The following is a 24,338-nucleotide window of genomic DNA, read 5'->3' on the forward strand; positions in this document are numbered from 1 at the left end:
AGTTTTCAGTAGTACCACATAAAATCGAATGTTCATTCTACGATCTGGAAAAATATGGCCCATGGGGGGATCGAACCCACGACCTTCGCGTTATTAGCACGACGCTCTAACCAACTGAGCTAATGGGCCAGACACAGGCGTAGGCGGCGAAGGATCGAACTTAAAAAACGTGGTCATTCCTTCCCGCGCCCTTCCAAATTTATGAAGTTGATTTGTGTGGGTAAAGCAAATTGCTGTTCAGACTTGGGTATTCCATGTCGATAATACTGGAAAGGCATCGGTTTACTCAAATTTTGTTCTTGTTGGTATTGCAATATGAATGTGAATTCGAATTTGGCGTCGCGGCACCGCGCTGACAGGCTGCTTGCAGAGCAGACGGAGCAGACTGTGCAGCAGGCTCTCGAGTGCAGCGGTCGTGGACTTGTTCTAATTTTACTGAATTAAACAGGAATTTTCAGTGGCTTTCTCCACATTGGTCAAGTAGTAGAAGAATTGTAGATACTGTTTCAGGTAAAGTTGATACCTAGCGTGCAGTGTGTGGTTTTATTTGGTGACGAAAGTACATCAGCATCGCGGCTTGAAGATATGATGGCAGTGTTTTTTTTTACTATGACAACTGCTTTCCTTCCCACAAATTTGATCCCTGTGCTATTGATTATCTTTTTGGTACCCTTATCCTCCAATTAAATGCTTTACCAATATTGAGTCAGTTGCAGTTCCAGTTATTTTGAGACGAAAGTAACCCGATGACTGATGGTCCACCAGTCCTTGTTGTATTCTTAAAGAATTTTATGGATTATGCGCATCTTTTTTTGTATTGCATTTGACTCAAAATATATTTTTACAACCTCCTTTAGTTCTTTCTTTGAATTCAATGCACTGTTAGGGTTCTTTCAAACTATGACAGATAGTGTATGAAGAAAACTTTTGCAGGTTGAGTAATGGATATGAATGTAGCGGAGGTTCCCGTTGCTTCCCATTCTGGTTCAATTACTTCTAATGAGAAACCCAAGAGTGAGTAAATATTTCATCGTCAGCTCAGAAGTTTTATTAGGTTCATCATTGGTTTAATTGTATCTTTACATTTTCTAGTAAAGAGGAAAAAAAGGCGGAGGAATCCGCGCAACTTTTTCAGTAGAAAGAAAAGAAGGAGTCATAAACCTATGGTTGATGCTTTAGAAGCCAACACATCGACCAAAACATTTGGTTATGGTTCTGTTGAAGGGGTGAATTCAAATTGTTACTTAATTTTTAATTGTTGTCTTTAGAATGGCTTCTAATTTACTTTTGTTCTTTTCATCTTTGCACAGAATGGTCCAAATACATACCACACCAGTGCATTTGTCAAAGAGACAGTGGATGATCAGTTTGACCCAACCCGCATAAAGCCTGATATTAATGAAGCAGATCAATCTAGTATGTTGGAAATAAAGCTTGAGTCAGTGGATTACTGCGATACTGAAGGAGAGGTACAAAGTGAAATGAATGAAGCAGATCAGGCTTGTGCAAGAGCTATAGATATCAGCCCTCTTCTCAAAAATACCATAAAAGGGCAATGGAAGCGTACCTTTGCCTCTTTACCATCTCTTCCAATCGAACCCGCACCTGTTTCCGTGAGTAAAGCAATATGATAATTAATAATCCATGTAATATGCTTCATCATGAGTAGAAGCCGATAGAAGCTCACCAATTTCCTAAAATTTGATTTCTTAGGAAGGCACCAGTCGTCAAATGACCATAAAGAATTTGGATTCAACTCTAATAGTTACTATTGTAAATGATACTGTACAACCATCACCCACACACTTTAAAATTCCTACGGTTTGTTATTTGAATTGGTTTTCATAATTACTGTATGATGCATCAATGTTTCTAAACATCACATCTGTAACAATTTTCTTCTCACAAACAGGAGAGCAACATTTATAGTAGAATAGATGAATTCAGAGTGCCACTAATTGTAAGCATCACTATTCAATGTGATTGATATATTTTTGCCTTGTTTCTTTTTCCATCACTATAAATTATTGTTATTGGACGTTTTCAGGTAGACTGGAATAATAGCAGCTCATCCTTTGTTAGACCTACTTCTCCTCTGCTTTCTGTTGAAAGCCCTCTTTATGGACCAGATGTGATGCCACAGTTTTCTGGTATCAGTGTGAACCTCATGGACACATTACTGGAACATCTGAAGGTTTCTCTCCCAGTGCCGTGGAATCCCATTTGTCGCAAGGATGGAGTCTGTGCACTTCTCTTTACAACAGAATGTCTTCCACTCACGTCTGTGCGAAGAAGTGTGTTTGTGCACTATGAGCAGGGTTCTGTGCAGATTGGCATTCACGGAAAACCTCTGCCCAAAGACCACCAGATTTGGAATGAGACTGGTTTAAAATTTCCACTCTGCAATGATAATGTTGTGGCATTTTCAAATCGAGTTGTGAAAATTGTGTATGCTGTTCATCAACTTAAAATATGTCCTGGTATTGAGTCCAATGAAATTAACAGCAAGATTTTTGTTGGCAAAAAGGATATCATTTTTGAAGAGGACATGTTTGAAAATGTTAATGGTTCTTGCTTCAGATCTAATCGCTGTTCTCTTTTAATATCTATGCGTCGAAAAAAGTGTGTTGCTTGTTCTAAATTTGCTGATAAAATGAACTGTCACAAATCAAAGACTACTGCCAAGGACTTGGCCATTAATCAAGACTGTGATGAAACAGAAAGCTTTAAAGAAAGTCCAGGTTGGAATTCTGATCATGATTATTTGTTAGACAGTGATTCCATAAGACTCCTTAAGAAAGAACTAGGGGAAATTGAACTTCAAGATGAGACTAATTGCAGACTTACAGCAAGGGTAACAAAAATGTTGGATATGGAAGGAATTGACATTGACACTCAGTTGAGCAAAGATTTGAAAACGATATTGGAAAACAATAAGCTTTCTCAGGTACAAAGAATATTTTTACAGCACCAGATCAGGTGCTCGAAAGTAACGAGCAAGACTTGTGTGGTTTGCAAGACATGCATGAGGTGGCACCCCATTCTGATCCGATTTGCACTTTACCTAATAAGCACATCCCCTGTTGCACCTGATACTGTACGACAAAGTGGATTGATAAGGTTGCCCTGTGGTCGAGCACTCTTTGATTACTCATCAATTTATAAGCCTGTTGCCAGCAACAAAAACATAGCTGCGACCAAAGTGAAAGGCTTGAAGGAACCTTATGAAAGGTTTCACTGTCTCATTTTTAATGAAATAACAACCTCTCAAAATTTAGTCTTTTCAAAGGAAACTGGTGAATTATGTGGGTATGCCCATTTGCGTAAAGTTACGAGAGAAATGGATGAGCTGCAGAAGTTGCTGGAGGACGAAGAAGAATTAAAATTAAACTGTCCCCGTCCAGTTGTAAAGCATATGTTGACCTTCATGATTAAAGGGACTGCATCTGGTGTAAAGGAAGCGGTAGCTTCATATCTTATCACCAACCTGACCAAAGAGCAGTTGTTCTTGAGAACTTGGGAACTAATTGGTAGCTTAGAATTGGTTGGAGTTCCTGTTGTTGCCCTAATTTCAAATAATAATCCTGTCAGTAATGCGTTCTATCAAATGCATGTACCAGTAACCAAGAATGACAATGGGATTGTTTTTGACACACTTAATTATTGTTCTGGTGATGGGAGACCTTTGTACTTCTTCACTGATGTTTCCCATTTGTTGAAATGCATAAAGAGCAACTTCATGAGTTCTGGCAGAGGTCTGGAAAAGACTTGTTGTCTGATCAAGAATGAGCAGATTATTACCTGGGATACAATAATGCGCATGTACATGGAAGAAGAGCATGAAGCATGGTCCAATGGCTTCATATTAAATGAAGAAAATGTATTTCCTGACTCATATTCAAGAATGAGGGATCCTGTAGCAGCCCAAGTTAGAAGAAACACTGTCTCCAAAATGATTGACATATTGGAGTACGAAGAGTGTGAAGAGACTGCTATTTTTATCAAGAAGGTGAATGATTTCTTTGATATGCTTAATGGGACACATTCTGATGAAGCAAGAGAAACAAGTAATCCAAACCTGGCCAAGTATGACAGCCCCCATGACACAAGATTCACAGAACTTTTGGGTTTCCTAAATTACCTTCAGGAATGGAAAGAAGAAGCACATGCAGCAACCAAGACGAGAGATTTTTTTGCTGCAAGACAACTTTCTTTGCAAATTGTTGAAGGCATTGAGCGTACTGTACTGGCCTTCATTGGGTGTACTAAACTGCTTCTGGCTAATGGTCAAAAATTTGTAATGGCTCAAGTGTTTTCTCAACATCCATTAGAGCTACACTTACACCATCACAATACTACAGGGGGTGGAGACAGAAACCTCAATAAAGCAGAAAAAGGCTGTAAGAGAAAACGAGAGGACGGAAATGGATATTCAGTATGGATGTGATAATTCTATGTTAACCAAAGGTTCATTCAACAAATGTGATGTGACTATTATATTGGTGCAGGTCTTGCTCTTGACCGACCCGACCTGCTCTTGTGTAATTAAAATATAGTGAACAAATACTATGATGTAACAGAAACAACTCAGTCATTCACTTTATTTCGAAGAAGATATGAGTTATCTTCAAAACCCAATGCAAGTGTTTTTTTTTTCTTTACTATATTTTTTTAAAATAATAAACTTGTGAACTTGTGAAATAAATGAAATAAGACTGCATATAGAGAAAAGAATATTTTATTATACACAGTTCATGATTCTGTACAGAAATCTTATTGCTTAAGCACTTATACATACTCTAGAAAGAAATCACATGAAGGTTTATTTAAGTTTGCCAGCAAAATAATGTCTGTAATTTCTTCTAAGTCAACATCAAAACTTCAGGCTAAAGCCTGCTCCCAATCTTGTCCGCTCCATTTGTGTTGATCCCATATGGAAGCCCATGGCTGCTATTTCATCATCACCATCACCCTGAAAAATAAATTCAAACAGTTAATTAGAAAGAATTATAGAGAAGAGGGTTACAATGAATTTTCAGGGAACACTAAATACCAATTGCTTGTAGGCTTTGCCACCAGATGGAGGTTTTGGACTGGCAGCTTTCCGATGAACAGATTCACTTTTAGCTGGCCATGTTGGGAACATGGCCGGATCGATGGCACAGGGAACCTCTTTAAAGTAAGCATGTGATAATGCATCATCAGCAGTAATTCTTTGATCTGGGTCGTATGTTAAAAATCTGTAGCAAAACAAGTTGCAAGGATGACTAAGTCAGTGGTAGATACAATATAAAACAACGCTCGACAGTTATTTATTACTCACTTATTAAGGAGATCTAAACCTTGCTCTGTGAGCATTGTGGCAAACTTATTCCGCAAGTTGCTGACAGGATAGTCAGCAAAATTGCATTTTTGTGCTATAGGTAACAAACTGTAACCAGGCCAGATGTCATCAGTTGGTGTGCCCAGCTCCTGAATTAACAAAGGAATAAAGTAAGTCATAGGAAACAGTAGAAGAACACACAAAACTTAAAAACCAACTTACCTTGAAAATCCGATTTAACTGGTCCATTTCAGATTTACCAGGGAATAAAGCTTCCATGAGTAAAAATTCGGCAAATATGCAGCCCACAGACCAGATATCAACTGGTGTTGAATATTCCTAGTAAAAATGACAGCAAGTGATGGATTTTAAAATGAAGTACATACTAAAATATTAGATCTAGAAATGTCAACCAACAGGTGTCAATTCAGGCTAAAGTCACATTTAACAGACCTTTGATCCTAACAGCAGCTCTGGAGATCGATACCACAGTGTAACAACAATAGGAGTATACGACTTCAAAGGAGATCCATATTCTCTTGCTAATCCAAAGTCACCTACTTTTAGAACACCTTCATGACTGAGAAGAAGGTTTGAGGTTTTAAGATCACGATGCAGAATCCAATTGTCATGCAAATGAAGAACAGCCTTCAAAAGCTGTTGCATGAGGCACTTGACCTCACCTAAAACAGAGAGAGATTGTCAGAATTCGAATAAAAGAACTTCTTGGGTTGAATTTTGATAAGATAAAATTGTACCTGGAAGGAAGACCTGCTTCTTGTGCCGCATTGTTTCCATGAGAGATTTCAAGTCATGAGCAACATAGTCCATAACAATAAAAATCTTGTCCATGTTTGAGCCAACCACAATTTCCCGCACAGTGACAATGTTTTTATGCTGAGCCTGGAAGATAAGATGAACCATTAGTATTAAAAGAGTAGAGGTTTTCAAAGTTAAAACTCTCCCGGAAAACAATTTAAAAAATTAACATACTTTGAGTAAAGTGTTTATCTCACGGAGAGAGGTGATGGGGAATCCTTCCTTTTCTTTTTCCATTTTAAGTCTCTTCAAGGCCACTATTTCACCTGTTCGCTTTTCTTTGGCTCTGTATACCACACCATAGGTACCCTCCTCAATTCTGTAGGCCACAAAGAAGAAAACAGACAAGATATCAACCACATAGGGTTTGCAAAGAACAATTGGATCCATGCCCATGCCACTGGTCAGTTAGCTCCCTACAATATAATAATAATAATAATAATAAAATACTTACCTGTTTAGGCAAACAAATTCTTCAACAGAGCGGCATCCTTGAATAGCAGGGTAATAAGGTGGCAATTTTTCAAGGCTATCCAATTCATCAGATTCAGCTGGTGTGGGAACAGGAGGAGTAGAGACAACTCCATTCTCCACCTTTGGTGCATCTTCTGTACCATTTTTCTGCTGACCTGGTTCTTCTTCATCAGCATCTGAAGCTCTCTTGTCACTTTCTGTATCATCACTCTCCTCTGAATAATAAAAAAAAAATAGGACGGTTGTTGAGTGTTGGGTTCACATTGCATGTGGAATACGATACTTCAGAACTGAGAACATGATCTTACCACCGTCACTAGAAGAAGTGCTAGAAGCATCACTTCCTGCACTGCCACTTTCTAAATCAGCTCTCTTCATATCTCTATTTAGGTCCATTTCTTCATCTTGTTCTTCCTGCATTTCTTCATCAGACGGCCCAGATAATATTACAGCAGAATCATCTGTTAACAGGGAAAAATTAAGGTTCAGAATCTGCTACTACAAGGTTTAGAATCTGCTACTACAAAATTCATTAAGTTCAAGGCAGCCCACAGTTACCATCAATAAGTTGCCTCCTCTCCCTGCTCCGACTTCGTTCTCTCTTCATGACAATATTAGACAATGTTCTTTCCTTCTCTTCTTCTACTTGTCGTCTGGCTCTTCGAGCCTCAAGCTCCCTGCGGTACACTTCTTTCTGGCGGACCATTTCCTTTTCTGCAACAATATCTTTATATAAAAATGAAAGCAATATGTGAGAAAACGAACAGTCAAAGTTCACAAACTATCTGCAGGATAATGTTAATAGAGGGAAAGTAACAACAGGCATTCTGATGATTGCACTTTGCGATAAAAATCTTGTGGTAAAAATATATGGATGGAGTCATTGAGTGTGCGTACTTTACACGGGGATCAAGGGTAACGCGAGCATGCAGGGACAGGGACACTGAGGGACTGCCGAAGTAAGGTCCAATAACTGGATTCCTACCTGCTTCAATTAATTTCAACCTACGACTTTCCCTCTCTTCCCTTTCCGCCCGCTCTTGAGGAGTTTCTTTAACCGGCGGGGGCAAAGTTTGATCCTGTAGTGCAAGTTGATGCCGTTGCTGCTCTAGCTGCTGATGACGTTGGTCAAGATGTAATTGGTGCTGACCTTCACGCCTCTCCCGCTTATGTCTTTCTCTTTCATGATGAGACTCACCATCCCTTCTGCGATCAAGAATTCTATCTCGCAGGTCATCAGGTTTTCGATCAGCAGATGATAGCTTTTGAGGAAGAAAAACACAGACAAATATGAAAGGCATTTGTCCTGAAATTCAAATTAGTTACTGCAAACTAAAAATTATGTTCAAGTTACTTTCTCTTTGTGGCTGCGGTCTCTACTTTGATCTTCTCTCCTATCACCCCTCTCCCTCTCCCTCAGTTCCCTAAACTCTCTAGAATCACGGACGTCACGGACGTCACGAACCTCACGAATGTCTCGTGTTTCACGGGGTTCTCTTGAATTATGAACATCACGAGGATCTACCCTACGCCCCTCCAGAACGTCTCTATATGACGCACGAGATGCATCCGGTGCCTAAAAAAAATAAATCAGATTATAATGTGTTAAACAAGATAACAATTGAATGAGTGGTTATACCTAGGGAAACATACCTCTCTATGGTTTCGGAAGGCACTATCATCACGATGTCTTAATTCATCCACTCCATAATCTAATCTTTCTCTCTTAGCATCAATCACACCATGCTTGTCCCTGAAAGTAATTAATTATTTCAAGTGAATCAAAAATACCTCAGACTTGCAACAAAAGAAAAAAGCACTGATGGTAAAATACCTATGATGTCGTTTTTCTCTCTCACGATGACGCTCTTCTCTCTTTTCCCTATGTCTTTCCTCTCTGCTTCTGTGATGACCTTTCTTGTGAGGTCTCTCTTCTGCTCCTCGTGCATGACTTGGATGGCCCTGTACAAAGAAGACGCATTGTTAACAGTGTGATCCTGGGTGATCGTTCTGAAGTGCGTAGACTTGACATGACGCTCACACTTGCATAAGCGCGCCTTTCTTTTTCTCGGTGACTGCGTTTTTCCCTGTGACTTCGAGCTTTGAGTGGATGAACGTTGGCTTGAGGAGGTTTGATGTCCAGGGAATCAGCTGTGTCTTCAGCATCTTCATCTGACAAGCTGAAAATCAAAAAACAAGGCCGCTACAGTCACCAAAAACAAATCACAGGGAATAACATCAAATAGCAACAAATATAAAATGATTAAATGATTGCCAGCTGATTTACAAGTCAAAAATTAATCAAAATTTTGGTTACTACTGTGCAGGTGACCAGGAAATAAAAGAAAATAGTCAAAGTGCGATATGTTTCATTCATTTTAAGGTTAGAAAATTATGGAAACTATTTTTTTTATAACTACTTAGAGTACAGTTTGATTTTTACGAACCTGAAAGGCAGTTCTTCATTGTGTTTATCTTTCCGCAGAGGACTCTTTTGAATTTTTATCTCTCCGTCTTCGCTTTGATAATCCATCTCCGAACCATCGGAATCCGACATGTTAGCGTTGATGTGGTCAAGGTTTTTGAAAGTGGAAGTAACATATAATCAATATGGTCACACCAGAATGATCGTTGACAGCATTTCTATCAATGCGGAAAAAACTATCAAATAGTCAAAGTTGAAGAAGAAAGACACTTTGATGATGCTACGTGCTTGTGTGCTTGTTAGGAAGGCAAGCGTAAAGCGTAGACAACAAGAACAAAAACAACAACAACATAAAAAGCGCTCAAGTCAAGTCTCCTGTTCTAAACGTACTCTACTTCACCGCCCGCCTAGCCTCCACAAGCCTTTTCTTCGGATTGGTATGACTCAGGAATATACAAGCAGAAATATTGTAGGGAGAACTAAGAGAATGGAATTGTTCCACGATGGATAAGCTGCTTTCAAACTCAAATATCAGGATTTTCTTGGCCCACTAGCACCCGTGGCGCCCTCATGCTGCGGAGGATGCAAGCTCTGCGCCAGGTGTTATCAGGTGTTATTGCGGTGGAAAGTAGGAAAGGAAACTGATTTTTGTTTTCGAAACATTGCAAAGCATTTCGTAGTAGGTAATAAGGTATATCAGAAGTTCCGGGTGGTTCCGCCTGTTAAGTTAGTGACTCGACGGAGCGTGCCGATACTCCCTGCGGCGCTACCCCGCGCCGCCTGCTGTCGATACCCCATGACGGTGCACTGTGTATCGTCTCCCCGAACTTAGTTTGACGGTACTAACTGTGGCCCTCTTGTGTTGTGGCTGCCTTTGATTTTAATCACGATTGTTACATGGCATGACGCTGTATTACATTAAAGGATGATACACGGTATGTACTCAGCAACGCTCCATTCATTCAATGGGAAACCTTCAAGTGTTCGCGCCAATTCTGTTCTAAAATGTACTGTGATGGAGTCTCGTCGGACACCATCGATGTACATGCAGGTCGATACAAATCGTGCAGGTGTGTGAAAAACATCTGCTGCTAATAGTTTTCGTTGCTTGCGTTTGCAACTCAACCGCGAATGTCCTTTCCCCGTCCCGAAAACGCCTAAAACAGAAGGGACTGACTCGATTCCGCCTGATCTCCATCACACTACACTGTGTCGTCTGCTAGCGAAGTGGAAGGGAGGCACAAGGGTGAGGGGAGGGGTGGGGAGGGGCAGGGAGGCGCGAGTGGGGGAGGGCGAGGGTGGGGAGTGGCGTCAACTCCAAACCTGCCGACTGCCGCCGTCCGCCGTGCCGTTGTCGTTGTCTGTCTGTCTGTCCGCCTTGGCTGGCCCGGCAAGCGTGTCTGAACTCGCGGCCGCGGCCGAGTTCTTCACTTCAGTTCGGCGAGCGCTGAAAGATAGATTGGCCGTGCTCGACCACGGACCGCGTTTCGCCTCGTTGTCACGTCTGTTCGTCCCGTTCCGCGGCCGCGGAGCGACGTTCCTACCTGTGACAGCCAAGTCGACGAGCGTCCTGCCCTTTGCAAAGTGACACAGATACATTCTACGAACCATCCATCCTGTGTTGTTTGTTGACTGCCAACCCCGTACCCCTCCTAACCTAACAGGTGCCTCCTTGACCCGCCGCGCTAGCCGCGCTTCGCCATGCCGACTGTGTCCAGCCACGACGTCCTGGGCCCCATGACCTGGGGCGCGGGCGGCAACTCTCGGCAGCGGTACTTCCCGCAGGACTCGTTGGACCGGAGCGACGCTCGCAGCGGCATCAACTCGCTCTTGTTCGAGGAGAGCGGCGCCGCCGGCGCGTGCAGTGCCGGGGGCAGCGTCGCGGCGGCGTCTGAGCACGCGTACTCCAGCAACTGCCACAGGAACAGTCTGGTGTCCGCCAACGGCTACTATGGCTTCCATCAGCAGCATGGCACCGGCGCCGCGGTCCTCGACCAGGATTGCTCAATGGACACCGACACCAGTGAAAATAACCCCCCGGTGGCCGCGGTGCCGGCGGTGCCTGGCCCCCCCTGTGCCTTTGGCGGCAGCCCAAGTGCCGGCGCGGTGGGATTCTGCGGCGGGGCCCAGCAGGCCGCAGCCCCTCAGGCCGCAGCCCCTCAGGCCTTCCCCTTGGGCCTGGCTCCGCAGCGTGTTTGGAATGCCGACCCGTTCAGGAGCCACGGGCATGCCTCGGCAGCAACGCGGAAGAGGAGCATGGAGGCGCGCGGGCTGGGGCTCGCGCAGGGGCAAGGGGCCGGGGGTTGGCGCGACCAGCGCGACGCGGACGCCGACGACATGGCGGGCTGCGGCGGCAAGCGCACGCGGCCCTCCCTGCCATCTCCGAGTGAAGAGGCACACGCGGCTGCGATGACAATGACAGGTAAATACAATCGATGGACGTGTGTCAGCCGCTCTGGTGAGGGTGTTTGGCTTGGCGCCGCCGGGTCGATTTCGGTGTAGCCAGTCTTTTTGTTTGAGAGTGTCCTGTCCTAGTTAGCGGCACTCGAGGCATTACCAACTTAAGAGGCTAAATGAACCTGGGTGGGAGTGCGTGCGTTGTCCAGTGACGTTGATTGAGAGCAAAACTGAGAGCAATTTTCGAGTTTGGTTGTAGTTTGCAGTCGGGACGATGTCTTTACCCGTCTGTTGGCGAACCGAAAGCAGTCGTTTTCATTCGTTTTTGGGTTGGTGCACCTGAGTCCCTGTTGGCGCTTAAATTTGATCCGTCCCCGAGCCTTTTCTGTAGTATCATTTGTACAATTCGGAGAGAAATGAGCTGTAGTCAATGGTTCTTACGGACTTTGGGAGGACTTAATAACTATCATTTAGAGAGGAAACTTGAAATAGCCTTATCTGCTTCTGCTAATTGGTTCCTGTTGATTTCAGAGGCTCCATCCCAGGCCATGGCCCACGAAGGCAATAGCTTTGGCATGCAAGTCAGTGCTCCAAGCACCTCAGAGCAATCTCATTCCCCAGCTCTCGTGTATGAGCTCCCAATACATCAACTGCCAGGATCGACTTCTCAACTGGCGGATGCAATGACACCTCGACCTCGATGCCTAATGGGCCATTTCATATAGCTTTATTACTTTGTAGAGGCAGTGATATGATGCTTGTTAATGTATTGTAATTGGTACTTAAAGGTATTTCTAATATCACTAAAAAAGAAACTAACCCAGCACCTCATTGCTGAATGTTGATAATTGAGTGTCCTGACACTTTAGATTTTCTTGCCACTTTGTATTGTTACGAAAGCGCACACTCCTCTTTCCCAGTTTTCTTTTGTTGATATATGCATAATGTGTGCTGTTTGTTGGACATTTTATTTACTGTTGAATCAATAACCAGTGATAGCTATGATTCTAAGAAATTTTTTTTCTACAGATATTACGGGTGGTGTTGTCAGAAGTGAAAACATGTGTGGAGGAGAAATGCAGCTGAGAATATTAGAAGATACTGACCTGGCTGCTTTAGAAACTCTACTTAAGCACACGCATGGCTGTGATTATTACAATTACGAAACCTGTGATTTATAGGTAAGATTCTTTAAATTCCCTAAATTGAATCGAAATTTTCTCTCTTATCTGTACAAGCCGTTCCTGCAGAACTTGAGGCCACATGCCATTCACAATGACAGTCAAAATTTATTTTTTGGGCCACTTTTACATATTTAACACTTTCAGTGTGAATTCTTTGCAATGGATTGTTTGCTAGGGCATTTGTCTATTTTTCTGTGTTGACTTAAAATGTTGTGCTCGTTTGTTTTGAGAAGATAACATAGTATGATTGTTTACACAAGCATTGTTGTAAAATAAGTATAGTAAAATTGTTATTGGAAGTGTTGAGGTACTTTGTATGCCTAGTGTGTACTTCTGACATCACTGTTTGTTCTTTCCTGGTTTATTTATAAATGTATGTTATAAGTGTGAATTGATACACATTTTGGGGAATTTTGTATGTGTGTGGTGAGTGTTTATGTCATGGTATTGGTATGGTACTTTTATCAAATGATACTTGCTTTTCTTGGAGGAACAGATTCACTCAATATTCTAGGTGATTATTGTTAAGTGAAAGTTCATAAAACCAATTCCTATGTGATAGTTAATCTTTGTAATACTCTTAGAACCTGTTTTGTTACTATCCTGATAGTAAAATGTCTTCCTGTTTTACATTTGACCAATTTATACCAACATTTGTTTAAGCATTTAATGTTGAATTGATGTGGTTACGTTCAGCTATTTAGTTCAGTGTAGTCCTCACTGGCTGTGAGCATTTATTGTTTTTGATGACTATCAAAAGAATTTTTCCTCAGTCTGTTGTTTAAATTAATTTTCATTGACAACTGCTTTTCCTGTCAATTTTCTGCCTTTCTGTAATTTATTTTTTGAAAACTTTACAATGATATAGGTAAACTGGATTGTCTTGTTATTATTGTACATATAGATTTAAAAGACCTGTTGTACCTTTTTTGGAATATTGGTAGAGGCAGAAAGTCGGGTAGAATGGAACTTGCAGTTCATTGAATCTCTTCTAAACTTCTCATGGCCTCTGCTTCTGTTCATAAATTTACTGTAATATAGACAAAACTTGCTTAGTTGTCATTGATGTGTATTTCTGCAGCCTTAAATTTTACTGACATGAAGCTGTTTCATTGTTTTCATTAGTCGATTTCTTTGAATAAATAGTTGGAAATGTTGAGTCGTGTGTGGTTTTCCCTGAACTCAAGGGCGTCGACGCCATGGGGGGGCACCGGGGCAATGAACTTAACAAATACCCCTCAAATAGCAAATATATCACATTTATTAACTCTATCACAAATTAAAATAGATTCATCTAAAGATACAACAGTAAGTATTTGATCTGATACATTACATTTCTGCCAGTATTAGATATGGGGCTTCTGCTTCCAAATGAACAGATTTTATTCCTGTAAACAAACACTAATAAGAAATGTTTCCTTCAAACCAACATTGCTTCCTCTTAGAAAAACTGCTGTGATTTCAGTAATATTAGTGGACGTTGTAGAAAGACAGCAACATTTTTGTTCCATCAACGCAAGCAGAAGTGGATGCCACAAATTCCATGCAAAAAATCTCCCAAAGAACACTCTGGGGTGTAAGTCATCGACCTGCAGGACAATGTGCCTGTTGCACATTAATGGCAGCTGTTAAGGGTACATCTCATGTGTGACACACTACTCCAATGAATGAGCCGAACAATTAAGAAAGCTTTCTTCCCAAGGGTTTTAGAAACAGTAAATTGCCATAAAAGAAGCCTAAGCGGATAAAGACAATTCTTAGGTAACATTCACCTTAATTAAATGCTCACCTTTGACAAAATGAAACACTCTTGAAACAAGGAATTAAAATACAGCAAATTGCGTAACAAATTGTCCTTCTGATTTGGTTGCAATACAAGACCTATGGAAAACTTCCCCAGTACTGCCCATAACACTAAAACACCATCTGTAAAGCATGGCAGCTCAAGTTCACTTGATACTTTCCAGACAGACCACAGAATACATATGCAAAAATAATTATCACCTTACAAAATGTTCCCATCTTACAACTAAAAGTAGACTAGAGATCAAAGTCATATTGAAAAAAATAACATTCCCATACCATGTTCACCAAAAACAGTTGGTAACTAAGGGATACATGGAACGTAATATCAATAGTATGGTTTTCACACTAAAACAATTACACCCCAGGTTCACTCTCATAGATATAATATCATCATCACAGACCTCTTAGTCACAAATTATGCATTAAAAATGTCAACAAATGAGAGATATATACACCTATATAAATTATATCTGGATGAACACCTTTCTTATTGATACAAGATTTCAGTTTCAGCTAGGAAAAATCACAGAAAATGAGTACCTCATTTCACTTCTAATGTGAAAGGCAAGAGAGGAAAACAAAGTAAAAAAAAAATCATAAAAGTAAAAACAGTACCTAATCTAATTGCCAATTTCTACCATAGCACATATACAATTGTGTTCATCTTCAATTCTGCAACCAAAATTAAATTTGAACATGGAATGAATACATTGAAAGCTTTTAGTTCTTGTATGAAACAACCAGATACTAAATGTACCCTGTACCACTCATAGAGAACGGCAAAGAAACATAAAGCACTGCTTAAGACACTGCCATCAACCAAAAGAATGTTCTGACTAGGCCATTTCTCATTTCCAAATACTGAAGGTTCCTTTCCCTTTATAAATTATTCTAACAGGAATGACAAATTTCTGGAAACAGCTCTTCAACAATTAAATCCAGCAGAGTATATAAAAGTTGTTTATTTAGCTGTGGACACTGCACAGCACAAAAAGCTCCCTTAAATGCTGGGGCAGCTAACTTTGCAAGCCAAAATTTAGTGCATAATTGATCTAACTCACGGCATGCCCGCTCTTCTATTTCCATGGAGTTCCAATGAGTGCTTTTACTGTTGAAAATTGCTCCTTAAACAGATCAAGGTAAAGAAAATGAGTCAGTATGTAATCAAAAACTTAGACAAGCACAGCATTAATGCAATTTACCTTGTAGTAAATGAATAAGATGTGCCAGACGTGGTGCCACTAACAATGTTTTCAGAGCTCGACCAACAAAATAAGACACAACTGCATCCAAAGTCTGCCCAACCAATGCTTGAAGTGACATAGCAATGCGAAGGGATGGTTGGGAGATATTGTACGCAACAACACCTGTTTCAAGAAATGTATCAATGTACAACCTATTCTGTTCAAAATAAAATACCACTATACCAGCTAAACTCACCAATGTGAATTAAGGAATTTGTAAAACCTTTCAACCGATCATTGCTGGGAAGAGATGATTTCAGAAGAGGGACATCTGAGTTACTAGAGCTTAGGGCAGGTTCTTCTGTCAGGCTAAAATTATCACGAAATACAGGGCCAATGATATTACGAAAATCACGAGCTGGTGGACTTTCCTGACTCACATCTTTGTACTCTAGTTTGCTGCAAAAATTGTGACATTAAAAAAATTAATTTAAAATCATAATTTTAAGGTAAGATGAATATTTGAACTGTCTTGTTCAATACCTTATCTTTTTACCCTCGGTAGAAGAAAAGAATATATTGATGAATGGCTCTAGGTGTTGGCCCCTTTCCTTCCTCAAAGTCAAAGGGACAGTTCGTCGTAAGAGACGACTGAGAGCATCTGGGCTGGAGTTCATCTCAGAGAACTCGCCAGGTACCCGGAGAAATGCATAAAGTAAGTCACTTCCACGAAGGGAAGGCTTTGAAAGCAACTTCTGGATATATTCCTCAAAAGCCTGTAACGTTTAGATTTAATTCTGTTTTAGTTTAGGACGAAGGTGGAAAGGGAAATGGGATTTAAAATCAAATTACCTGTTTGCGACTCTCCAGAAACTGTGCATTTGGGGCTGAAAAGAACAGCATTCTTCGAGATGGAAGTTGGTTATCCGTAAATTCTCCATGGAATTCAGTTAGTTTGGCTTCAAGGGCATAAAAATCAGTGTACCTCCTTTCTACTGTCCAATGATTCCCTTCATTTTCCTCCACAACTGAATGTATGAAAATACAGGATAAATCCAGCTCAGCACACAGAAACAAAATACCTCAAGTCAGTTCATACCTTCTTTCATTCCATCAACTTTCTGTACATCTATGTAAAACACTGAATATGATTTATTGCTGGCATCAAGTTTTGTTTGAACCGAAGGTATGGAAACTCTCCATGCACTCAAATCTCGATCTGTAGAGTCTGATAACTGCATATCTTCAGCCTGAACAAACAGTTTTTGACACTAATGACACAACAGCACCATTGATAAGTGATTAATTTGTGATGAAAGAGTACATACAAAGTCTGGGTCAACAAGGTCAATGCCTGGGTCTGAGTCAAATGTGTGACCTTCCACAGGTCCCCTGAGTACACCTTTGATCTTGTGAAGACGACTGCTTATGCGAGCAACAGCACCTACATTTTCATTGGCCTTTCTGTTGGATCTAGAGAAAAAAAGGGAAAATTCATTAGGATAAGCCATGAAGCTTTCTGCAGTAATTGTATTGCATATGCGCTAGTTATTATGAAGAATCAAAAAAATTAAAATCACCTATTTCTTGCCGGTGATCCTTGCGACAAAGGAGAGCTGCAAAAAGGTTTTAAAAATGTACAATTTAACATATACAGGCAATACAAAACTTGAAAGTTGTGAGTCAGGTTCAAAACTCACTTATTTCCTGATCGTACGCCAGTAACCAGGACTCTAGGTCCAGCCAGCCACCTGAAAAACTGCACAAACATAAAACACGCAAGTAAGTGTTTAAAACATGGCAAGATATTTGATAGATCGAAATGATGTCTGTGGACGCCAATTATATATTCTGAATCACAGTGAAACACACCCCAGCTATAGTACCGCACAAGTAGTACACTTTAAAAACAATAAGGAAACCCCCAACAACACAGAACAAAAAAAGACCTAAAATGCATTGCTTGAGAACACCTACAAAAAAGCAGCAGTGAGAAATAGAAAGATGGCAGACAAAACGAACAATCTAGCTGCCCAATTATTTTTCTTTCTGATCCCTTGAAAATGTAGGGACTTTTGGGAAATGGGCACAGGTGAAAATGACAAGGACACATACAGAATGATACAGGACAAGTCCAAACACAATCACAACTGTAATAAACATACGGTGTATCGATACCATCTGCGCCTTCTCTTGAAGAATTGTTTGAAATTTTCTTTTGAGTCTGTGCATCCATAATTTGTCTTCATAGCCTGAAATGAAATTTTCTCCCCCCCAAACAAGAGATCTGTACACAAACAGTACTAGTACTTGATAACATTTCTAGGTGAGTGAAAGGTAATCACCCTTCTCTCACATGACTTTCATTAAAAGTGTTACAATACTAATTAAAAAATAAGCAAAAGTTAGGAGTCAAAATAAACAAAAAGAGGCTTGAGGAAGATAGAATACATGAGTAAGTCAGTTAATACTCACATCATCACTTGCATGGAATAACGGACAAAGCTTGTTTTCTAATATGCTGTATGCATGTTCATAGGCTTGGAATAGTGGAGGGGATGTTCGTAGCTTGCCAACATCATCAGTTAAAACTGTAAATTGGAAAATAAAGTTGAGTAGCTCTTGTGGCTTTGAACTCCAAAAACAATCTCAATGCCTAGAAATAACAGAAATCACTGGGGGTATTTTACCTTGTTTCATATTTTCAACTATGTCAGATGGAAGACCAATACTGTCAGGTGATACTGGATTAAAATAAACTGAATATAAGTCCATGGCGTCTTTGTACAACAAATCTTTTTCTTCTGAACTTATGTCTGGAGTAAGCATTTTTCTATTAAATTCCTCTGCAAACAATAAAAAATAATTGTTGTAAATTTTTTGGTCAAATTGTGTGAACAAAATTGTTTTTGACCTGTCTTTATAAATTTAAGGGATTCTTACCAACATCTAAGCAGAACTGCAATATGTTTACAGCTCCCTCCCCTTTAAGAAACTGCATAAAAGGGTACAATAGTTTCTGTTCTTTTAATATACTTGACAAGTCTGGATGAATAGCCTAGGACAACAACAAAACAAACCATAAAAGAAGAATTCCTAAACTTGTAAATGGGTCTTTGGTGCAGCGAATAAGGAGTAAAAGCTCTTACAGAAGAAGGTTTTGAAGGAAGACCCACAAACTTCTTTAAAAAATTCACTTTGGGTTCATTGACATCCTTATACTGGGTAAGCTGTTGATGGCCAAGAAGTAATAAGAGAAGGCTATTCAGGATTGATGGATCGGCTAACACATCAGCCAAGGGCAGCAGAACCCAGCCTGCTAAGAGTTCCCTTACTAATGCACTAAAGTTTCTGAAACAGACACAATGCTCAGATCACATGCTTAATATGTGGATAAGAAAAAAAAGAAAGGAAACATTTATCAACTTACTGGCACCGAAGTTGAGTATTAGTCGCCAAGCAGGGCATAATGCACTCAGTTAGCTGCCGAAGATATTCTAGCTCCCTCTCCCGATTGAGGGTAGCGGGATGAAGACGAGTGCCAAGGTGCTGAACTGCTGCTCTAACAAAGGGGATCCTTTGATTTTGTGATGTTTCCCGAATTATTAAATAGTCTTCTAAATGACGCACTCCAGCGGGCAAAAGCTTCTGAAAGATTATTTCTGCTAAGTTTATCTGTAAAAGAAGAACCAAATTAGATTCTCAAGGTCATAAAATTTAAAAAATTGAAAGAAAAAACTAGGGAATGAAAGTGCAGCATTTTTCTCAAACCTTTAATCCTCTCTGAAGCAGAATAGTACATGCACGTCTCAACAAAACTCTCAGCTCAAGTTCAAATGCATTATCTGAAGATATTTGGGAATACCAGGAGTCTACAAATTCCTTTAATATCCTGTTCAACAACTGCAACAAAAACATTGATGTAAACCATAATTCGTAATAAGTGAGCAAACATTAACACTGGTAAGCAATATGGGGAAAGGTACTTACACTTTCAATAGATTCATCCAGTTCGGCATTTATCATTATATCATCATGATGAGAGGCATGAAGATGTGATTCTTTGCTACGGCTGCAGGAGCCATCTCCGCAAACATAACAACCTGTGGCCTTGTGGCTTTTGTCATCATCCGTTGAGGTCTCACCAATGAAAATTTGTAACAGATTGCCCAAAGCATTCCTTTGCCTGAAACACTAGAACATTAGGAAACGAAATGGACGGTAAACAAAAAGTATGTAATTGAATACTCACTTGAATAGGAAATAGAAGAGGGCCAGGCCCAGTATGTATGACGTCAACACAAGGAGACCAAGCAAAAAGCTGGAACAAAAGAAAAGATGAGCCAAGTGAAGAATATGTGAAACACACAATCCAAAATATTCTTGAAGTCAAGACAGCAAATTAGCACATTTTCTTGGCCTTTCAAGGTTCCAAAATTCAGATTAATTCCTCAGAAGTAAACAATGAAGTTGTTGCTCAAATCAACCAGCGACATGACGTTCGTATTTAATGCACGGTTATACTAAGGCCAAGATTGTTCTAAAAGGCTTCCAATAGAGACTTCTACTGATACAGTTCCGCAGAAAGTTATGACAACATAACCAAGAATCAGCGATTCAGCGAGCCTACCTTGCAGTTAGAGCCACTAATGCGGACAAGGACACAACAATTCCTAAATTTATACGAGCGACCGTGTCGCTGACAGTGATCCGAGCAATAATCTTGGCCTCTTCTTCCATTTCAGTCAGTGTTTCAAGCCAAAATAAGTGATCCACAACATGGTTTCGAAAACATTTTGACATTTGTATGAAGCTATCTAATGTCGCTAACGTGTAACGTTGGGCGGGGGGGTCAAAGGTAGCTGGAATTGGCTGTACAAATTTGATTACGAGTTTCGCGGAAACGGGGAAACGACATGCTGTGGACGGAGATGAGTAAGCAAAGGAAAAATTTCCATGGCTAAAATTAATGTCGAACTATTCTCTTTACTTGACACAAAACTTCAATGGTTTGATGTGGACGCGAAGGAGATATTCGCAGGTTTAGCAGACGACTCGACCAACAAGTGACGATCGACCGCACAGCGAACGAGCGGGATTATTCAAATGTTATTTCGTCGGCCATAATAGAGTTAATGGAATCATGTATACTTACATGATGGAATTAGGGTCTGAACTATCGGCCTGAGTTATAGAGCCGTGCACCGTAAGTCTGTTAAAGAAGTCTGTGGATAATCCGGGTCGGTCTCTTGAAAACAGAGGACCTCTGTGCTTGCGGCATCGCCCGTTGCGACTGGCTGCTGCCGTTCTGGGGCCGTTTTTATTTTTCAGCCAGCCACAAAAATCGTCTTTAATGGTAAAATTCTGTGGTAGTGTGGGAAATCTAGGAACTTTAGAAGTGAGTAGTGTTTTTCAGCCTCAATTTTGAAGTTTGGGGTTCTGTCTGACGAAGGTTCTTGAAGGACTCGTTTAGTAATAAGTAGTATTTATTCACAACGAAATAACAACCACAACAAAACCAGATAGTTTTTCGCACTACACTTTTCGTCATTTATTTGTTCCTACGTTTCAAGAGTATTGCTGGAAAGGTGGGCAACCCACCCGACGGGGAATTCATCCTGCAACGCCGTGCGGTAGGCAACATGTTCGACAGCTAAAATGCTGTCATTGGATTCAGCAACAACGCTGCTTTTCCTTGACATAAAAAAATAAACACAATTTTTGAAATTGTCAGCTTTGAAGGAAAAGGTAACTCCCGTCGACGTGAGAAGAAGGCCAAGAAACCATTTGACACGAAGTTTATCACTACATTCTTACAAGTATTATAGAATTCAATATCACACCACCAAAATTACTTCTATTTATTGCTTACGGACGGAACTCCACGTTCGACACGTTGAAAACGTCACCCGCCATGTTGAGGAGGCGGTACCCCAAATCGTGTCGAGTGTGGACGTGGCTTCTTCTGCGAGAACACCTCACAGAACAGAAACAAAGTTCTCTAGACATTGCACTCGAGAGCAAAGGAGCGCTCACTGGAAGACGAAGGCGAAAGCTACTAACTTTAGAGAATCGACGCCCCGGAGGCAGCAGATCAGCACAATAACTTATTAATTATTGGCGGGTCCCGTGAACTCGGGGAAGGGGAACACTTTTGGCAACTTTTGGCAGCGAGGCTACAGCTGCAGGCAGGGCCGGGGCAGGGCCGGCAGCCGGGTAATGGAAGTCCGCAAGGCCACGGCCAATCCGGGCCGACGCGGAATCAGTCGTGAGTCCGGTGGAGCGGCGCTGGAGCCGATCAAGTGCGGGCCTGAGGTCTCTCTGTCTCCCTCTCTCTCTGACAGTCCGGTGATGGATCAGCCGGGGCCGCGTCACTTCCACCACCACCGTCCGCTTCGTGCTGGACGTCGCCGCCGCCGCCCTGGTGCTGGGCCGCCGCCTCCTCCTCCTCCTCTTGCTGCCGCTGCTGCTGCTGGTGCCGCAGCAGCTTGTCCTCCAGCTGCTCGCGCTGCGCGCGCAGGAACTTCTCCCGGATGGCGAAGTCGGTGAAGGGGATGCCGCGCTCCTTGATGTCCCACACGTCGCAGTTGGGCGACAGTGACGTGGTCCTGAAGGGGTAGAGGCTGGCCGGGTTGCCGAGCGACGAGCGCCGCACGCCGCGAGCGTCCTCGAGCGACCGGCAGCGGGCCCCCGCCAGCTCCGCGGCCAGCGAGCGCTGCGAGCGCGGCGGCGCCGCGGCGGCGAGGAGGCGGTTGGAGCCGAGGGACTGCGCCGCGACCTGGAGGAGGGTCAAATGAGTAGCTGCTGTGCACATGGCTCCACTCCCACAGAGTCTGGCGGCTCACAGTGGGCCAGCAGACCGGCGGAGGCGGTCAAAACTCAAGACGCGCTTTGAGCTCCACAGTCGCTGAATGGAACTCGAACCGAACGTGTGGCCTCACCAATGGATTACCCTCTGAGCGAGGAATCCATTGATGGGGTCACCCGTTCGGTTCGAGTCCTGTTTAGTGACTCTGGAGCTGGAAACGCGCCTAGAGTTTCGGCCGCCTCCACCGGTCTGCTGGCAAATGAAATGTGCGGCCGGCGGCCGAGCCGGCGGCTCACCTCGGAGCCGAGGGGCACGACGCGGTGGGGGAAGCGCGGCGACCCCCGGACGCGCAGCCTGCCCGACGAGCCGCCGGCGTACGTGGCGCAGGCGGCGTCGGCGTCGTCCTCGTCGTCGCTGGCGTTGCTGGTGCTGGACTTGGAGGCGACGCACATGCTGCTCATGGCGGCCAGCGAGAACTTGCGCTTCGTGTCCTCGTCGGCGGACAGCACCGCGATGTGCGGCGGCACCACGGTGGCGTGCCTGCCGCCACCGCCGCCGCGCACCGAGCCCGGCGACGAGGACGACGAGTTGTCCTGCGTCCTGCGGGCACGGGGACACAGAGGCTGGAGCCAGTTGCTCGCCGGCAGAAGGCTGGATTCCGGCACGGCGCTTCGTCACCCTGTCTCTCTCGCAGCCCCAACGAACACTTCAGGAGTGTGAGAGAGACAGGGCGACCAATTACCGTTTCGGAACCACCCTGCAGTGCACCGCGACTGCAGCGGCCGCCTCGCCTGCGAGAAATAGTCGGTGAACACAAACAAAAGCGGCCAGGGAACGCGGCAGGCTAACTTGGAATTGAAGCCAAAGTTGCCGCTGCCAATTTGAGCAAGCCGGGCCTGCGCCGTCTCGTCGCTCCGTCTCTCTCGCACCTTGCAGGAGTCCCCGTGAGTGCGACAGAGACAGGGCGACGAATCTTCGGAACAGCCTGCTGGTAGGAAGGCCGAGTGGTGGAGGAGATAACCAGAGCGGGGCAGTGGCATCACAGGACCTTGGCCCAGTACTTACGAAAACAAAAACACAAAAAGCACGGCGATAGCTAACCGAAGTGGGCCAATCATCGTGAGACACGCCGCCTGGGTTGAAAGGAGCTGAATTGAGTGAGGGGCGAGGGAGACGGGACCACCGTGTCGTTTCCCGGTGGGGCCTTCCAGTGGGGCCTAACCGGCCTCCCGCTCCCGTCCCGGCCGAGCCATGGCCGAGCCAATGGAGCCTGTCAGTGGGCAGGGCTAGGCAGGGCTTGGGGCCGCAGTCTGACTCCGCGCGGGAGGGAGGTCTCTCTGCTTCTCGCTCTGTCTCTCTCGCACCCTTAGGGGACGCCCATGGAGTGCGAGAGAGACAGAGCGACGAAAGCGACTCTCGGAATGAGTCCGCTGCCGTCCCTCGGGGCGCGGTGACGCGGTGACGCGGTGCATGTCCGCGAGTCGGACGTCCTGCAGCACGTCCTGGGGGAGGGGGGGCGCCTTTTACGTGCGTGTTCCTGTCGAGTACAGTGTGTCGCCGCGCCGAACGTCGCGTGCCGCTCGGCGCTCTCGTCGCTGCCTCTCCCGCACGCCCCTACGAGTGCGAGAGAGACAGAGCGACGAGGCCGCGGCGGTCCGGAATCAGACCTACGGGACGGGCGCGGCGTGCGCAGCGGCCCCGAGCAGACAGACGCAAACAGACAAACACTTTGGTTCCGCGGAGCCTGTCGGGCCTGTGGCAGGCTGTGGACACGGCGACACGCCAGCCAGCGCCAGCCAAAGGGCTGGAAGCAGTGCGCACACATCGCAGAGAGAGAGAGAGGGGGGGGGAGTGAAGCCACATTGCCGCTACGGCTGCAGCGCCAATGGGAGCCTCGCGGGCGTGGAGCCCCTTGCGG

The 24,338-nt window shown here is 43.4% G+C and overlaps 4 protein-coding genes and 1 non-coding gene across 11 annotated transcripts; 2 read left to right on the forward strand and 3 right to left on the reverse strand.

The window, feature by feature from the left end:
* Window positions 1-55: 55 nt before the first annotated feature.
* Trnai-aau lies at window positions 56-129 on the reverse strand. The gene has a single exon. It is a non-coding gene; the product is annotated as a tRNA-Ile (tRNA).
* Window positions 130-355: 226 nt separating this feature from the next.
* Window positions 356-4,646, forward strand: LOC117646547. The gene is made up of 7 exons (XM_034387578.1): window positions 356-510; window positions 934-1,014; window positions 1,093-1,226; window positions 1,311-1,613; window positions 1,714-1,821; window positions 1,913-1,960; window positions 2,048-4,646. The coding sequence occupies exons 2-7, from the start codon at window positions 942-944 to the stop codon at window positions 4,445-4,447; spliced, it is 3,066 nt and encodes a 1,021-aa protein (XP_034243469.1). The 5' UTR covers window positions 356-510; window positions 934-941; the 3' UTR covers window positions 4,448-4,646.
* A 76-nt stretch (window positions 4,647-4,722) lies between these two features.
* On the reverse strand, window positions 4,723-9,380 carry LOC117646549 (cyclin-dependent kinase 11B). Of its 4 annotated transcripts, none has more exons than XM_034387585.1 (16): window positions 9,064-9,380; window positions 8,658-8,796; window positions 8,451-8,578; window positions 8,270-8,369; window positions 7,971-8,192; window positions 7,815-7,878; window positions 7,175-7,330; window positions 6,925-7,077; window positions 6,597-6,831; window positions 6,317-6,461; window positions 6,082-6,226; window positions 5,777-6,006; window positions 5,546-5,662; window positions 5,324-5,472; window positions 5,054-5,240; window positions 4,723-4,972 (listed from the first exon to the last, which is right to left on the reverse strand). In XM_034387585.1, exons 1-16 carry the CDS (start codon window positions 9,171-9,173, stop codon window positions 4,874-4,876), a joined length of 2,379 nt encoding a protein of 792 aa, XP_034243476.1. In that variant the 5' UTR covers window positions 9,174-9,380; the 3' UTR covers window positions 4,723-4,873. The 4 variants fall into 4 exon arrangements, with proteins under 4 accessions (XP_034243476.1, XP_034243475.1, XP_034243473.1 ...); XM_034387584.1 differs by having other exon boundaries at window positions 7,175-7,342; XM_034387582.1 differs by having other exon boundaries at window positions 7,175-7,342; window positions 7,602-7,878.
* A 973-nt stretch (window positions 9,381-10,353) lies between these two features.
* Window positions 10,354-13,781, forward strand: LOC117646550. 3 transcript variants are annotated; one of them, XR_004587790.1, is made up of 3 exons: window positions 10,355-11,463; window positions 11,970-12,226; window positions 12,468-12,605. XR_004587790.1 is itself a non-coding variant. In XM_034387587.1 (2 exons), the coding sequence occupies exons 1-2, from the start codon at window positions 10,743-10,745 to the stop codon at window positions 12,617-12,619; spliced, it is 873 nt and encodes a 290-aa protein (XP_034243478.1). In that variant the 5' UTR covers window positions 10,354-10,742; the 3' UTR covers window positions 12,620-13,781. The 3 variants fall into 3 exon arrangements, 2 of the variants coding, with proteins under 2 accessions (XP_034243478.1, XP_034243477.1); XM_034387587.1 differs by lacking the exon at window positions 11,970-12,226 and having other exon boundaries at window positions 10,354-11,463; window positions 12,468-13,781; XM_034387586.1 differs by having other exon boundaries at window positions 11,970-12,607.
* Window positions 13,782-14,388: 607 nt separating this feature from the next.
* On the reverse strand, window positions 14,389-20,649 carry LOC117646548 (sorting nexin-14-like). 2 transcript variants are annotated; one of them, XM_034387579.1, is made up of 19 exons: window positions 20,243-20,649; window positions 19,865-19,933; window positions 19,603-19,798; window positions 19,384-19,515; window positions 19,043-19,287; window positions 18,762-18,963; window positions 18,556-18,670; window positions 18,303-18,458; window positions 18,088-18,203; window positions 17,778-17,864; window positions 17,313-17,371; window positions 17,193-17,228; window positions 16,941-17,085; window positions 16,712-16,862; window positions 16,465-16,640; window positions 16,156-16,388; window positions 15,869-16,071; window positions 15,631-15,795; window positions 14,389-15,552 (listed from the first exon to the last, which is right to left on the reverse strand). In XM_034387579.1, exons 1-19 carry the CDS (start codon window positions 20,413-20,415, stop codon window positions 15,320-15,322), a joined length of 2,892 nt encoding a protein of 963 aa, XP_034243470.1. In that variant the 5' UTR covers window positions 20,416-20,649; the 3' UTR covers window positions 14,389-15,319. The 2 variants fall into 2 exon arrangements, with proteins under 2 accessions (XP_034243470.1, XP_034243471.1); XM_034387580.1 differs by lacking the exon at window positions 17,778-17,864 and having other exon boundaries at window positions 20,243-20,648.
* Between the last annotated feature and the right edge of the window lie 3,689 nt (window positions 20,650-24,338).

This window comes from Thrips palmi, unplaced genomic scaffold (genome assembly GCF_012932325.1).
Source record: "Thrips palmi isolate BJ-2018 unplaced genomic scaffold, TpBJ-2018v1 HiC_scaffold_19, whole genome shotgun sequence".
NCBI classification, from domain to species: Eukaryota; Metazoa; Arthropoda; class Insecta; order Thysanoptera; family Thripidae; genus Thrips; species Thrips palmi.

Bases quoted from the DNA above. Each gene is read 5' to 3' on its own strand.
- LOC117646550 (XM_034387586.1), top strand. From the start codon at position 10,743: ATGCCGACTGTGTCCAGCCACGACGTCCTGGGCCCCATGACCTGGGGC. The intron at 11,464-11,969 runs GTAAATACAATC...TGTTGATTTCAG, and splicing joins GGCTGCGATGACAATGACAG to AGGCTCCATCCCAGGCCATG.
- LOC117646549 (XM_034387582.1), bottom strand. From the start codon at position 9,173: ATGTCGGATTCCGATGGTTCGGAGATGGATTATCAAAGCGAAGACGGA. The intron at 7,879-7,970 runs GTAACTTGAACA...CTTCCTCAAAAG, and splicing joins ACCGCAGCCACAAAGAGAAA to CTATCATCTGCTGATCGAAA. The intron at 6,832-6,924 runs GTAAGATCATGT...TTTATTATTCAG, and splicing joins CACTTCTTCTAGTGACGGTG to AGGAGAGTGATGATACAGAA.
- LOC117646547 (XM_034387578.1), top strand. From the start codon at position 942: ATGGATATGAATGTAGCGGAGGTTCCCGTTGCTTCCCATTCTGGTTCA. The intron at 1,614-1,713 runs GTGAGTAAAGCA...TTGATTTCTTAG, and splicing joins TCGAACCCGCACCTGTTTCC to GAAGGCACCAGTCGTCAAAT. The intron at 1,961-2,047 runs GTAAGCATCACT...GGACGTTTTCAG, and splicing joins AATTCAGAGTGCCACTAATT to GTAGACTGGAATAATAGCAG.
- LOC117646548 (XM_034387579.1), bottom strand. From the start codon at position 20,415: ATGTCAAAATGTTTTCGAAACCATGTTGTGGATCACTTATTTTGGCTT. The intron at 19,288-19,383 runs GTTTGAGAAAAA...CTTCTTTTACAG, and splicing joins TGCTTCAGAGAGGATTAAAG to ATAAACTTAGCAGAAATAAT. The intron at 17,372-17,777 runs GTATGTTTATTA...ATGTTTGTGCAG, and splicing joins GCAGATGGTATCGATACACC to TTTTTCAGGTGGCTGGCTGG.